The 16,454-nt window shown below is 44.0% G+C and overlaps 1 protein-coding gene across 1 annotated transcript in view; it reads left to right on the top strand.

The window, feature by feature from the left end:
* The first annotated feature begins 1,854 nt into the window (after positions 1 to 1,854).
* abcd1 (ATP-binding cassette, sub-family D (ALD), member 1) overlaps positions 1,855 to 16,454 on the top strand; it is a 41,968-nt gene continuing 27,368 nt past the window's right edge. Inside the window, exons 1-11 of the mRNA XM_079273572.1 lie at positions 1,855 to 2,311; positions 3,383 to 3,626; positions 4,080 to 4,186; positions 6,558 to 6,715; positions 6,790 to 6,977; positions 7,053 to 7,227; positions 7,376 to 7,566; positions 7,641 to 7,821; positions 8,068 to 8,210; positions 9,539 to 9,701; positions 12,666 to 12,760. Of these exons, the coding sequence (XP_079129698.1) occupies positions 3,498 to 3,626; positions 4,080 to 4,186; positions 6,558 to 6,715; positions 6,790 to 6,977; positions 7,053 to 7,227; positions 7,376 to 7,566; positions 7,641 to 7,821; positions 8,068 to 8,210; positions 9,539 to 9,701; positions 12,666 to 12,760 (1,530 nt within the window). The 5' untranslated portion in view covers positions 1,855 to 2,311; positions 3,383 to 3,497. The remainder of the gene's footprint in view (positions 2,312 to 3,382; positions 3,627 to 4,079; positions 4,187 to 6,557; positions 6,716 to 6,789; positions 6,978 to 7,052; positions 7,228 to 7,375; positions 7,567 to 7,640; positions 7,822 to 8,067; positions 8,211 to 9,538; positions 9,702 to 12,665; positions 12,761 to 16,454) is intronic.

Here is a 16,454-nt window from a genome sequence, read left to right on the forward strand (position 1 = left end):
ACTATCAGTACTACTATTTAATACTATCAGTACTAGTATATAATACTATCAGTACTACTATTTAATACTATCAGTACTACTATATAATACTATCAGTACTACTATTTAATACTATCAGTACTAGTATATAATACTATCAGTACTACTATTTAATACTATCAGTACTAGTATATAATGCTATCAGTACTACTATTTAATACTATCAGTACCAGTATATAATACTGTCAGTACTAGTATATAATACTATCAGTACTAGTATATAATACTATCAGTACTAGTATATAATACTATCAGTACTAGTATATTATACTATCAGTACTAGTATATAATGCTATCAGTACTACTATTTAATACTATCAGTACCAGTATATAATACTGTCAGTACTAGTATATAATACTATCAGTACTAGTATATAATACTATCAGTACTACTATTTAATACTATCAGTACCAGTATATAATACTGTCAGTACTACTATTTAATACTATCAGTACCAGTATATAATACTGTCAGTACTAGTATATAATACTATCAGTACTAGTATATAATACTATCAGTACTAGTATATTATACTATCAGTACTAGTATATAATGCTATCAGTACTACTATTTAATACTATCAGTACCAGTATATAATACTGTCAGTACTAGTATATAATACTATCAGTACTAGTATATAATACTATCAGTACTACTATTTAATACTATCAGTACCAGTATATAATACTGTCAGTACTACTATTTAATACTATCAGTACCAGTATATAATACTGTCAGTACTAGTATATAATACTATCAGTACTAGTATATAATACTATCAGTACTAGTATATTATACTATCAGTCCGCAGTAACACAAGCAGAACTGCCAGCCAAACAGATTAGAGTATTTAAAAAGTACAGCAGAGTACTCTACTTGTGTACTAGTACTCTGTTGTACCAGTAGTACTTCTGTGGACCTGGTCCCCCTTCAGGTCCAGGACCACCTGTTGGTCACAGCCATGATGCGTTCAGGTTCACTCTGTACAGTCTAAACTTTCTGTAAAATACTTTTCTATCTTTGTTTGTACTTTTTCACTCGTTCTGGTGTTTGACGTTTCATTTGAATAAATGATTGTAAACGAGATATTTTTAATTTCTCAAAGGGGCATTTGTCCCGCCGCATCGATGCTTTGTCCGAAGACATCCTGGCTTCATTAGTCGCTCATTAATTGTAAATTAAATGTGATAATCTGCCTCTGAGCCTGTGCGTGTGTGCTCGCATCCGTATTGCTCTTTAAAAGTGACGCCTTCTTTTTTTCACGCCAGTGTTTCAGGGCGTTTTCACACCTTCAGTTCGTTTGCTTTGTTGCAGTTGCTCCTTTGTTCGGTTTGTGTTCACACTGCAACATTTAACAGCGGACTAAATCTTGTAAACAAATGCCACGCGCGAGCAAACTGTTCACTCATTGGTCTTGTGCGGCTATGAAGGCTTAAAAGGCTCTGTTGCTTCTTTTTTTTTGTTTTTTTATTAAGGGGGGGGGGGGGGGGGTGCGCGAACCCGGTCGGGATGTAGAAGGGGGTGGGCGGCCTAAAAAGTTTGGGAACCGCTGTCTTAGTGTATTCTGCTCGTACAGACCAGTCCTTCAGTCATATTCATCTAGCTAGAGATGCAGCTGTGTGTACTGACGTTAACTGTAAGGATGTGGTGCATAGGAGAGATCTCTGCTTCATGTACAATATATATATATATATATATATATATATATATATATATATATATATATATATATATATATATATATATATATATATATATATATATATATATATATGGGTGTGTGTGTGTAGGAGAGAAGAGAAGGAGGTGTGTCTTGATAGTCCTCCCAGGTAAACAGAACTCTTTGTAGCGGGGACATGAAGCCCTTTGACCGGGCACATGAAGAGACAAAGGTCGGTGTGTTCTCGGGTCTGAGCAGACCTCAGACCTCATGAAGCAGATTAAACCGGTATACTCTTTGAACTATTCTCAAGTTAGCTTCAGTTAGCATCGCTCTGTTAGCTACCGTTTTATAACCCGGGTGGAACTTTTAGTTCGGTTTGGTATCAACTCCGAGGTGACGGTACCGAGACTAACGGTACCGAGACCTGTAGTCCAGTTATTTTAAACAAGACGAGAATTTGTGCTCTGAGCTGTTAGATGGCTGCTACACTCACTTCATAACTTACGCTAGAAGCTAACGGTAACCGGAGCTAACGGGAGCTGCTCGTCAGAAAACGTTCAACGAGTCTGTTTATATTTCAGTGATTTTAAAGGACGAAGAGGTCACAAGTAAGTCAGTGAACTCAGTATGCATACATGTATATATATGTGTATATATATATATGTATGTATGTATGTATGTATGTATGTATGTATTAGTGCTGGGCAACATTCAAATATTTAATCGCGATTAATCTCATTGTTATGGCAAAGTTCAATAATGAATTCAAAAGTAGTGTATGTGCACTTTTATTTTAAAAGTATAACGTTAGGTGCACTAACATGTAACGTTAAGTGTCTGCTGAGTTTACCGCAACTGACTATTGTCTGTCTGTCTGTCTGTCTGTCTGTCTGTCCGTCACTCTATGTATATGTACTATATGTTGTCTGTATGTTACTCTATGTATATATACTATATGTTGTCTGTATGTTACTCTATGTATATATACTATATGTTGTCTGTATGTTACTCTATGTATATATACTATATGTTGTCTGTATGTTACTCTATGTATATGTACTATATGTTGTCTGTATGTTACTCTATGTATATATACTATATGTTGTCTGTATGTTACTCTATGTATATATACTATATGTTGTCTGTATGTCACTCTATGTATATATACTATATGTTGTCTGTATGTTACTCTATGTATATGTACTATATGTTGTCTGTATGTTACTCTATGTATATATACTATATGTTGTCTGTATGTTACTCTATGTATATGTACTATATGTTGTCTGTATGTTACTCTATGTATATATACTATATGTTGTCTGTATGTCACTCTATGTATATATACTATATGTTGTCTGTATGTTACTCTATGTATATATACTATATGTTGTCTGTATGTCACTCTATGTATATATACTATATGTTGTCTGTATGTTACTCTATGTATATATACTATATGTTGTCTGTATGTTACTCTATGTATATATACTATATGTATATATTGTAGCGACCCAGTACAGTAGCAGCTGGTAGTAGAGGGGTCAGGCTGTCACTTCCGTCTCTCTGGCCAATCACGGGACGCACTGTACACTAAGTCAAGGTGCGTGCCTGTGATTGGTGGAGCAGAGAGAGAGAGAGGGTTACCTGTCTACTGACAGGCGATCTTATATTTGCAGGTGGAGCATCCTGCTCTGAATTCAACATGCTGTTTCCATGAAAATGATGCGGCAGTGGACCCCTCTTGTGACACGCTAGTGCTACTTCTCTCTGATTGGTCGCCTGCCCTTCAGCATGCAGCTGACCTATCAGGAGCTGAGAGCTCAGCTGAGGCGGAGCTACAGACTCAGGAAGCTGACGGCCGCTCTGTTTGTTGCTTACGGCGTAAAAACACTGTCTCCGTATGTTTGGAGGAGGATACAGGTAACACACACAAACTCAGACACACACACACAAACTCAGACAGAAACACACACGCACAGAAACTCAGACACACACACAGACACACAGAAACTCAGACACACACACAGAAACTCAGACACACAGAAACTCAGACAGAAACACACACACGCACAGAAACTCAGACACACACACAGAAACACCCACAGAGACACACACACAAACACACACACACTCTCTCACACACACACACACACACACACACAGAAACTCAGACACACACACACAGAAACACGCACAGAAACTCACACACAGAAACTCACGCACAGAAACTCACACACACTCTCTCACACACACACACACACACAGAGACACAAACACAGACACACATCCTCTCACACACACACACACACACACACACTCTCTCACACACACAGACACAGCAGGTAATTCTGGGTGTGTTTGTCGTGTCTTCAGAGGAGTGCAGCAGGTAAACAGCTGGGTGGAGCTAATCTACCTGTGGGCGTGGTCAGCAGCTCCTCCAGCTGTGTGGACAATGTCGAAGGAAAGAAGAGAGACAGCAGGTGTGTGTGTGTTTAACTAGAGTTTAACCAGAGATTAACCAGTGATGAACTACAGAGAACCAGTGATTAACCAGTGTTTAACCAGTGATCAACTACAGATAAACCAGTGTTTAACCAGAGGTTAACTACAGATAAACCACTGTTTAACCAGTGATTAACCAGTGATCAACTACAGATAAACCAGTGATTAACCAGTGTTTAACCAGAGATCAACTACAGATAAACCAGTGTTTAACCAGTGATCAACTACAGATAAATCAGTGATTAACCAGTGATCAACTACAGATAAACCAGTGATAAACCAGTGTTTAACCAGTGATCAACTACAGATAAACCAGTGATTAACCAGTGTTTAACCAGAGGTTAACTACAGATAAACCAGTGATTAACCAGTGATCAACTACAGATAAACCAGTGATTAACCAGTGTTTAACCAGAGATCAACTACAGATAAACCAGTGTTTAACCAGTGATCAACTACAGATAAATCAGTGATTAACCAGTGATCAACTACAGATAAACCAGTGATAAACCAGTGTTTAACCAGTGATCAACTACAGATAAACCAGTGATTAACCAGAGGTTAACTACAGATAAACCAGTGTTTAACCAGTGATTAACCAGTGATCAACTACAGATAAACCAGTGATTAACCAGTGTTTAACCAGAGATCAACTACAGATAAACCAGTGATTAACCAGTGTTTAACCAGTGATCAACTACAGATAAACCAGTGATTAACCAGTGTTTAACCAGAGGTTAACTACAGATAAACCAGTGTTTAACCAGTGATTAACCAGTGATCAACTACAGATAAACCAGTGATTAACCAGTGTTTAACCAGAGATCAACTACAGATAAACCAGTGTTTAACCAGTGATCAACTACAGATAAACCAGTGATTAACCAGTGTTTAACCAGAGATCAACTACAGATTAACCAGTGATTAACCACTGATTAACCACTGATTAACCACTGATTAACCTGAGATCAATGACAGATAAACCAGTGATTAACCAGTGTTTAACCAGTGATTAACCAGTGATCAACTACAGATAAACCAGTGATTAACCAGTGTTTAACCAGAGATCAACTACAGATAAACCAGTGATTAACCAGTGATCAACTACAGATAAACCAGTGATTAACCAGAGATCAACTGCAGATAAACCAGTGTTTAACCAGTGATCAACTACAGATAAACCAGTGATTAACCAGTGATTAACCAGTGTTTAACCAGTGATTAACCTGAGATCAACTACAGATAAACCAGTGTTTAACCAGATTAACTACAGATAAACCAATGTTTAACCAGTGATTAACCAGTGATCAACTACAGATAAACCAGTGTTTAACCAGTGATTAACCAGAGATCAACTGCAGATAAACCAGTGTTTAACCAGTGATCAACTACAGATAAACCAGTGTTTAACCAGTGATTAACCACTGATTAACCAGTGATTAACCTGAGATCAACTACAGATAAACCAGTGTTTAACCAGTGATTAACCAGTGATGAACTACAGAGAACCAGTGATTAACCAGAGATCAACTACAGATAAACCAGTGTTTAACCAGTGATTAACCAGTGATCAACTACAGATAAACCAGTGATTAACCAGTGTTTAACCAGAGATCAACTACAGATAAACCAGTGTTTAACCAGTGATCAACTACAGATAAACCAGTGATTAACCAGTGTTTAACCAGAGATCAACTACAGATAAACCAGTGTTTAACCAGAGATCAACTACAGATAAACCAGTGATCAACTACAGATAAACCAGTGATTAACCAGTGTTTAACCAGAGATCAACTGCAGATAAACCAGTGTTCAACCAGTGATTAACCTGAGATCAACTACAGATAAACCAGTGTTTAACCAGATTAACTACAGATAAACCAGTGGTTAACCAGAGATTAACTACAGATAAACCAATGTTTAACCAGTGATCAACTACAGATAAACCAGTGTTTAACCAGTGATTAACCAGTGTTTAACCAGTGATTAACCTGAGATCAACTACAGATAAACCAGTGTTTAACCAGATTAACTACAGATAAACCAGTGTTTACCCAGTGATTAACCAGAGATTAACTACAGATAAACCAATGTTTAACCAGTGTTTAACCAGAGATTAACTACAGATAAACCAGTGATTAACCAGTGTTTCACCAGTGATTAACCAGTGTTTAACTATGGATAAACCAGTTTTAACCAGAGATTAACCAGTGATTAACCTGAGATTAACCAGAAGTAAACCAGCGGTAACCCCTAGTTAAAGATAGCTGGATTAACTGTTAATCTGGCTCCATGATCCCGGCTCCTGGTCTTCCAGATCCACTACAGGATGTGGTTCTGTGTCCTCAGGTCTCCGTCAGTGAACAAGGAGTTCATCCTCAGACTGTCTCGTCTGTTGAAGCTCTTGTTTCCACGGTTCCTGTGTCCAGAGATCGGTCTGCTGGCTCTGCACTCTCTCACCCTGATGTCCAGAACCTTCCTGTCCATCTACGTGGCTGCTCTGGACGGTCCGTTATATACATGTATGTACATATACACATTATAATCACAGTATTGATCATCGGTACCGTTGATCTCTCAGGTGTGATCGTCAGGTGTATCGTTCAGAAGGACCCTCAGGCTTTCGTGCTGCAGCTCTCTAAGTGGCTCCTCGTTGCGGTTCCTGCGACCTTCATCAACAGCACCATTAGATTCCTAGAAGGTCAGCTGGCCCTCAGGTTCAGGAGCCGATTGGTCGACCACGCCTACCAGCTGTACTTCACCAACCAGGTAACACACAGTCATTAGAGAACCCTTGTTGTAGTCCCTGAATGCCTCACGCTCACCTGTCCCGTGTCCCTGCAGACGTACTACCGGGTCAGTAACATGGACGGTCGTCTGTCTAATCCGGATCAGTCTCTCACTGAGGACATCGTCATGTTTTCAGCTTCAGTCGCTCATCTCTACTCGAACCTGACCAAACCCATCCTGGACGTGGTGGTGACCTGCTACACCTTGCTGCAGACCGCCCAGTCCAAAGGTACACCTGTTATAGATGGTACACCTGGTACAACTTGCGTACACCTGGTACACCTAGTACACATGGTCCACATGTTACACCCGGTGCACCTTTGTTCCAGTTTAAACATCTGACGTCCTGATGAAGACTGTCCTCTTCCTCCTTGCAGGAGCAAACACAACATGGCCGTCCATCATTGCCGGCCTGGTGGTGGTGCTCACCGCCAAAGTCCTTCGTTCCTGCTCGCCTCGATTCGGGAAGCTGGTGGCCGAGGAGGCCAAGAGGAAAGGAGACCTGAGATACATGCACTCTCGCATCATCGCCAACTCTGAGGAGATCGCCTTCTATGGAGGACACAAGGTGAGCGCCCTCTAGTGGACAAGCACTGACACACGTAGACTTCCTCACATCACATCATTGTGTTTGATTCGTAGGTGGAGATGGCCCAGCTACAGAGGAGCTACGTGTCTCTGTCCTCTCAGATCCATCAGATCCTGAAGAAGCGTCTGTGGTACGTCATGCTGGAACAGTTCCTCATGAAGTACGTATGGAGCGCCTCCGGCCTGGTGATGGTCGCCGTGCCCATCATCACCGCCACCGGATACTCCAGATACGGTGAATACACACCTGTGTGACCTGTGACCTGTGGACATTTGACTAGTAAAGTGTGAAGAAGAGGGCTAGCTAGTTAGCTAGCATGCTAATGCCACATGATGTTTCCTCTGTTGTTCGTTTCCTTTCTTCGTTACCACTAAACCTCACCGCTACAGCGGGAGAGCGGGACGTCGGCGGTTAGATCCGGGGGGGGGGTTGGTTGATTCACCTCCTGCTCCTATGTAACCTCTCTGTCTGTGAACTCAGACTCTGAGGAGGTGAAGCAGGCGGCCCTGGCGATGAAGGAGGAGGATCTGGTGAGTGAGAGGACGCAGGCCTTCACCACGGCCAGAAACCTCCTCAATGCTGCAGCTGACGCCGTGGAGAGGATCATGAGTTCATACAAGGAGGTGAACATACCACTCCTCTTCCTCTTCCTCTCCTCCGATCCTACCCCACCTCCTTTCCTTACTGCTCTTTCTGTTCCACCACTGCTCCTTGACCTCCTCCTCCCTCACTTCTCCTGTTTCTGCTGCCGCCCCCGGACGCCCCACGTTGCTCTTAGTTCCTATCAGTCTTAAAGTAGCTCTGGTGCTGTTGATACGTGTGAACATTCAGCAGCTCCACTGTGTTACAGAACCTCGTCATCATCAGTGATCCTCGATGATGAACTACTCACGAGTAGGGTTGCACGGTGCATCGATACTTTATTAAAATAGTGCGATCGGAGCGCAGTCGCTGCTCCGCTCCCTGTCATGCAGCCTGCAGGCATGCAAGGAGGCGGGGCTGCAAGGGGGCGGGGCTTCCCAGCGCTCACAGCAACAGGCAGCGCTCACTCACAGAGTGATCACAGGGGAGACATGCAGGAGCTTTTGCCGACCGTTCTCGGCTTGTTGGAAAACAAGATGCCAGAAGTATCATCTGGAAGTACTTCGGCTATATTGCAGACAGTGAAGGAAAGCCCACTGACCTCCAGAGACCCGTCTGCAAAACGTGTTTCAGACCAAGTGAGGCAACACGTCTAACACGGCAAAGCACCTTTCAGACAGACGCCCCGACCTTTAAAGAGTTCAAAGAACGACGGGGAAGCAAGCGTGATGATAAACATGAACACCCCCGAGCTCACCATAGACAGCTAACACGAGGAGCCTTAGCCTAGTCTGAGGACAAGGCTATATGATCATGAGGTCACAATGCACACACACGTGCACTAAATGAAACACAATTCATGCAACATGGCTCCATGCTGGTGGAGCTTCAGCTGATTATTTATATTTTTAGTTCAGGAAAAATAATTATCCCATGAATTAAGATAAAACATGAAGTGAAACCATCAAACTCACCATGCAGTAAATGAAGCATTGTTTCCCCCCCACTCCCACAGACAGTCAGCAGAGCAGCAGCAATCATGGCACCATGGAGTTTTCATTAACATCTTGCTGTTGGCTAATACTAATATTAATGACATTTGTGAAGTGTTCAGAAAGCTGGGCAGGAACAAGCTGGTAAAAAAGGGAACCGTACAGATGTTTTATTTATTACTAGTACAGATAAATATACCAGTATTGTATTTGTGGTATTGTATGGAATTCTGGTATCGTATCGTAAGTATCGGTATCGTGATACTTATGGCAGGTATCGTATCCAAGTCATCATGTTGGTATCGTGACACCCCTCGTCACTGTAACAGCTGGATGAGTGGAGGATGAACCGAAGAGAATCCGCTGTGTGTCTGCAGGTGACGGAGCTGGCTGGTTACACCGCTCGGGTCTCTGACATGTTGGACGTGTTTGAAGACGTGACTGAAGGAATCTACCGGCGCTCTGCAGACAGACAGGAGGCGTCTGCAGGAGATGTGGTTCAACATGGAACCCGACTGTGTGGTCGTCTGGAGATCAGAGGTAGGATAGGATATATACATATAAAGTGTGTGTGTGTGTGTGTATATATGTGTATATATAAATATATGTATATATATATATATGTGTATGTATGTATGTGTGTATATATATATATATATATGTATATATATATATATGTGTATGTATATATGTATGTATATATATATATGTATATATATATATGTATGTGTCATATGTATGTATCATAGTGATGAAGAGTAGCGCTGCATCATAGTGATGAAGAGTAGAGCTGGTCATAGTGATGAAGAGTAGAGCTGCATCATAGTGATGAAGAGTAGAGCAGCATCATAGTGATGAAGAGTAGCGCTGCATCATAGTGATGAAGAGTAGCGCTGCATCATAGTGATGAAGAGTAGAGCAGCATCATAGTGATGAAGAGTAGCGCTGCATCATAGTGATGAAGAGTAGCGCTGCATCATAGTGAAGATTAGAGCAGCATCATAGTGATGAAGAGTAGCGCTGCATCATAGTGATGAAGATTAGAGCAGCATCATAGTGATGAAGAGTAGCGCTGCATCATGGTGATGAAGAGTAGAGCTGCATCATAGTGATGAAGAGTAGCGCTGCATCATAGTGATGAAGAGTAGAGCTGCATCATAGTGATGAAGAGTAGAGCAGCATCATAGTGATGAAGAGTAGAGCTGCATCATAGTGATGAAGAGTAGAGCTGCATCATAGTGATGAAGAGTAGAGCTGCATCATAGTGATGAAGAGTAGAGCAGCATCATAGTGATGAAGAGTAGAGCAGCATCATGGTGATGAAGAGTAGAGCAGCATCATGGTGATGAAGAGTAGAGCAGCATCATAGTGATGAAGAGTAGCGCTGCATCATAGTGATGAAGAGTAGAGCTGGTCATAGTGATGAAGAGTAGAGCTGCATCATAGTGATGAAGAGTAGAGCAGCATCATAGTGATGAAGAGTAGCGCTGCATCATAGTGATGAAGAGTAGCGCTGCATCATAGTGATGAAGAGTAGAGCAGCATCATAGTGATGAAGAGTAGCGCTGCATCATAGTGATGAAGAGTAGCGCTGCATCATAGTGAAGATTAGAGCAGCATCATAGTGATGAAGAGTAGCGCTGCATCATAGTGATGAAGATTAGAGCAGCATCATAGTGATGAAGAGTAGCGCTGCATCATGGTGATGAAGAGTAGAGCTGCATCATAGTGATGAAGAGTAGCGCTGCATCATAGTGATGAAGAGTAGAGCTGCATCATAGTGATGAAGAGTAGAGCAGCATCATAGTGATGAAGAGTAGAGCTGCATCATAGTGATGAAGAGTAGAGCTGCATCATAGTGATGAAGAGTAGAGCTGCATCATAGTGATGAAGAGTAGAGCAGCATCATAGTGATGAAGAGTAGAGCAGCATCATGGTGATGAAGAGTAGAGCAGCATCATGGTGATGAAGAGTAGAGCAGCATCATAGTGATGAAGAGTAGAGCAGCATCATAGTGATGAAGAGTAGCGCTGCATCATAGTGATGAAGAGTAGAGCAGCGTCATAGTGATGAAGAGTAGCGCTGCATCATAGTGATGAAGAGTAGAGCTGCATCATAGTGATGAAGAGTAGCGCTGCATCATAGTGATGAAGAGTAGAGCAGCATCATGGTGATGAAGAGTAGAGCAGCATCATAGTGATGAAGAGTAGCGCTGCATCATAGTGATGAAGAGTAGAGCTGCATCATAGTGATGAAGAGTAGCGCTGCATCATAGTGATGAAGAGTAGAGCAGCATCATAGTGATGAAGAGTAGCGCTGCATCATAGTGATGAAGAGTAGAGCAGCATCATAGTGATGAAGAGTAGCGCTGCATCATAGTGATGAAGAGTAGAGCTGCATCATAGTGATGAAGAGTAGCGCTGCATCATAGTGATGAAGAGTAGAGCAGCATCATGGTGATGAAGAGTAGAGCAGCATCATAGTGATGAAGAGTAGAGCAGCATCATAGTGATGAAGAGTAGAGCAGCATCATAGTGATGAAGAGTAGAGCTGCATCATAGTGATGAAGAGTAGCGCTGCATCATAGTGATGAAGAGTAGAGCAGCATCATAGTGATGAAGAGTAGAGCAGCATCATAGTGATGAAGAGTAGCGCTGCATCATAGTGATGAAGAGTAGAGCAGCGTCATAGTGATGAAGAGTAGAGCAGCGTCATAGTGATGAAGAGTAGAGCTGCATCATAGTGATGAAGAGTAGAGCTGCATCATAGTGATGAAGAGTAGAGCTGCATCATAGTGATGAAGAGTAGAGCTGCATCATAGTGATGAAGAGTAGAGCAGCATCATAGTGATGAAGAGTAGCGCTGCATCATAGTGATGAAGAGTAGAGCAGCATCATAGTGATGAAGAGTAGAGCTGCATCATAGTGATGAAGAGTAGAGCTGCATCATAGTGATGAAGAGTAGAGCAGCATCATAGTGATGAAGAGTAGAACTGCATCATAGTGATGAAGAGTAGAGCTGCATCATAGTGATGAACAGTAGAGCTGCATCATAGTGATGAAGAGTAGAGCAGCATCATAGTGATGAAGAGTAGAACTGCATCATAGTGATGAAGAGTAGAACTGCATCACATGCTCTGACTGTGATGAAGACTCAACACACATGTAGATGAACGTGTGAAACATGTTGTTCTGTTCACACACTGAGCACAGATATAGAAGAGATAGAACTGCTGCTGTGTGAAGAGAACACTGCTGCTCACAACAACCTGATGTGTTTAACGTGTTCACACACAATGTTATTCACCTGTTGTTCATAAAGCAGCACTTTAAAATAAAAGAGAGCAATATACTACTTATGAATTCATTATTGAACTTTGCCATAACAATGAGATTAATCGAGATTACAAATTGTAATCGTTGCCCAGTACTAATATATATATATGTACTGTAAATACTATATGTGTTCGTATTGTAATATATATTGATATATTCACACATGCAGGTCAGGTGATCATTGTGGAGAAGGGGATTCGCTGTGAGAACCTGCCTATCGTCACACCGACTGGAGACGTGGTGGTTTCTAGCCTCAACATCCAGGTAACATACACACACGAGCATCTCAGAGCATCAGTACAGAAACAAACTAGTATGAATACAGTAAGTGGTGAGTGAAGGCTCAGGGTAGTACTCCTTGAAGAGGTGAGTCTTCAGCCTGATGAAAGATGGGCAGCGACTCCGCTGTCCTGACGTCAGTGGGGAGTTCATTCCACCACTGAGGTCCACAGGGACCTCTGAGCGACGGGGCGACCGATTGCCCCGAGGCAGCAGAGCCAAGAGGTCGGGCGGGGGTGTAGGGCTGGACCGGGGCCTGGAGATAGGAAGGAGCTGTTCCTTTCCCTGCCCTGTAGACTAGCACCAGAGTCTTAACCTGGATGTGAGCTCTTACAGGGAGCCAGTGTAGAGAACGGAGAAGGGAAGTTGTGGGAGAACTTGAGGCGATCAGACGAGCTGCAGCTTTCTGGACAAGCTCCAGAGGTCTGATGGCCGACGCCGGATCTCGGGCAAGTAGTGAGTTGCAGTAGTCCAGGCGGGAGATGACAAGAGCCTGGATGAGCACCTGCTCCGTCTCCTCAGTGAGGAAGTGAATCCTCCTGATGTTGGAGAGCAGGGATCTGCAGGAGCGTGTAACCGATGCAATGTTTGCTGAGAACGACAGTTGGTCGTCCAGGGTCACACCCAGGTTCCTCACAGTCCGAGTTGGTGTCACCACGGTATCATCAATGGTGATGGACAGGTCTCGGTGAGGGCAACCCTTCCCCGGGAGGAACAGCAGCTCGGTTTTGTCCAGGTTCAGCTTGAGGTGGTGTTTCGTCATCCACTTCGAGATGTCAGCCAAGCACGCAGCGATGCCTCCACTTGAGTGTCCCCGGAGGAAATAACAAGACCAGCTGGGTTTCATCGGCATAACAATGGCATGAGAAGTCATGAGAGCGAATAACAGAACCCAGAGATGTTGTGTAGAGCGAGAAGAGAAGGGGGCCCAGGACTGAACCTTGTGGAACCCCCGTAGTCAGCATGCGTGGTTCCGACACGGCCCCCCTCCATGTCACCTGGTAGGATCGACCCGTCAGGTAGGATGCAAACAGGGAGAGTGCAGAGCCTGAGACGTCATCCCCTCGAGGGTGGAGAGGAGGATCTGGTGGTTCACCATGTCAAACGTCACAGACAGGTCCAGGAGAATCAGGACGAGGAGAGAGAGTTAGCTCTTGCTGCGTGAAGCGACTGTCACCGCAAGGAGGGCTGTCTCAGTCCAGTGACCCACTTTGAACCCGGACTGGTGGGGGTCCAAGAGGCTGTTCTGGTGGAGATAAGAAGACAGTTGAGTAAAGACAGAACGTTCAAGTGTTTTGGAAAGAATGGGTAGAAGAGAAACCGGTCTGAAGTTCTTGACATCAGAGGGGTCAAGTGATGGTTCCTTCAGAAGGGGGGTGACTCTGGCAGTCTTGAAAGCCGTGGGAAAGCATCCTGAAACAAGAGATGTGTTGATGAGGTGGGTGAGGAAAGGAAGGAGTTCAGTCGCAATAGACTGAAGAAGAGGGGAGCACGTGGGGGGGAGGTTAGATGTAACAAGGTTGAGGACCTCGTGAGGGGAGCAAGATAGGGTAAGATGGGGCATGCAGAGGGGAGGGAGAGCTGAGAGCTGAGAGGGGAGAGCTGGAGAGGGACCGGGGGGCTGAGAGAAGGAGGATCTGATATCGTTTACCTTCTTGTCAAAGAAGTTGGCGAAATCATCAGGGAGAAGGGAAGACGGAGGGGGTGGGGGTTGGAGGAGTGAAGAGAAAGTTTCGAAGAGTTTTTTAGGATTGGAAGCAGAGGTTAGGATTTTAGAGCAGAAGAAAGCAGCTTTAGCAGTAGATAGAGAGGAGGAAAACGTGGAAAGAAGAGATTGGAAGTTAAGAAGGTCCTCTGGGAGTTTGCCTTTTCTCCATTTACGCTCAGCCTCTCTTAGACTCCGTCTGTCAGTACGCGCTGAGTCCGACAGCCGTGGGGCAGGTGGAGTTGGCCGTGCAGGCTGGAGGTGACGGGACAGAGGTTGTCCAGAGAAGAGGAAAGGGGGAGAGGAGAAGATAAGTAGCAGTATCAGGGGATAGCAGAGAGAGAAGGATTCAGGGTCAGGGAGAGCAGAGGTAACAGCAGAGGAAAGATCAGCCGGGAGAGGGAGCGGAGATGACTACGGAGAAACCATGTGGGTAGGTGGAGGGAGTACGGGGGGAGAGGAGAGGGAGTAGGACATGACATAGTGGTCAGAGAGCTGGAGGAGAGTGACAGAGAGGTTAGCAGTAGAACAGAGTCTAGTGAAGATGAGATCCAGCTGGTTGCCTTGTGGGTCGGAGGAGAAGAGGAGTGGAAAAGGTCAAAGGAGGAGAGGGAGGAAAGAAGCGGTTCTAACTCATCAGTCTGGATGTTAAAGTCTCCGAGCAGGATGAGTGCGGAGCCATCGTCATGGAAGTGCGAGACTAATGTGTCAAGCTCCTCCAAGAACTCACCAAGAGGGCCTGGTGGGCGATACACAACAGCAATGGTGAGCTTGACCGGATGAGTGACAGTAACAGCATGAAATTCGAAAGAGGACGAGGAGAACTGAGGAACCGAGACAAGAGTGTTTCCATTTTGGGGAGAGTAGCAGGCCAGCACCACCACCCGCCTCACAGCTCTGCAGTGTGAGAGACAGAGTCCACTTGTGACAGAGCTGTGGGTGTGATGGTGTTTACTGGTGGGATCCAGGTCTCAGTTCGAGCAGGAACGCTGAGAGAGAGCAAGGAAGCGTAGCCCGAGATCAACTCAGCTTTCAGCACTGCCGACTGGCAATTCCAGAGCCCCCCCGCCACCACTCGCTCACCATGAGCTGAGAGAGTAGGAGAGGTGAGGTCACGGCACCTGGGAGTGTCCCAACGTCTACGTGACCACCGGACAAAAATAGGATCAAACACATGGTAGACGAATAGAAACCTTGTAAGTACACGCTTGAGAAGTCTTAGCTTGACGAAGTCGGGCTTGAAAAAGTCGCCCTGTTGCCTTCGTTTGCCCGACGCTTCCAACCACCAGCAGTGCTTAAGGACAGCCACCTACTGATTACTCATGGTCTGCCGGGAGTGGAAGCCCCGCCTCTCACACTTCACAGCGCAATCACAGAGCAATTGGCCAGCTGAAACTGGAATCACACCTGACTTCCACACACACAGACTGCAGACAGTTCTAACACTGAACCAGGCCAGGTTCAGCTCACTTACAACTAGTAGAAACTAGAATAGTATACTTAGTCTAGTAGTTCAATATCCCTCCAGTTAGTTAAATACACACACACACAGCTGTGTGATGCAGTGTGTGTAGGTGACCACATGGTGTCAGTGTTGTCATGTGATCATGCAGCTCTACTTGTTATTGAGCTGATACTTCATTTCTAGAAGCAGCGTGTACATTTACAACAGTTATGTACTTAAGTACACATTTGAGGTACTTGTTTACTACATTTCTGTGATGTATTTATGAGGATCTGAGTACTTCAACAACACATGTGATGTAAAACATGTTCAGTTAAATATTAAAATCATAGTGCTGGTGATGTCACGGTGCTACTGAGCATGCACAGTGCTGTCCTCCTTTAATCCCTCATTCTTTACACCAGTTATACATCTCTGACTGAGGTCACAGGTCAGAGCTCATTAGCATTTACTGTGTGTGTGTGTGTGTGTGTGTGTGAGAGAGAGCACAGACACACAATGGAGGGATT

The sequence above is a fragment of the Melanostigma gelatinosum genome (genome assembly GCF_949748355.1).
Source record: "Melanostigma gelatinosum genome assembly, chromosome: 8".
NCBI classification, from domain to species: Eukaryota; Metazoa; Chordata; class Actinopteri; order Perciformes; family Zoarcidae; genus Melanostigma; species Melanostigma gelatinosum.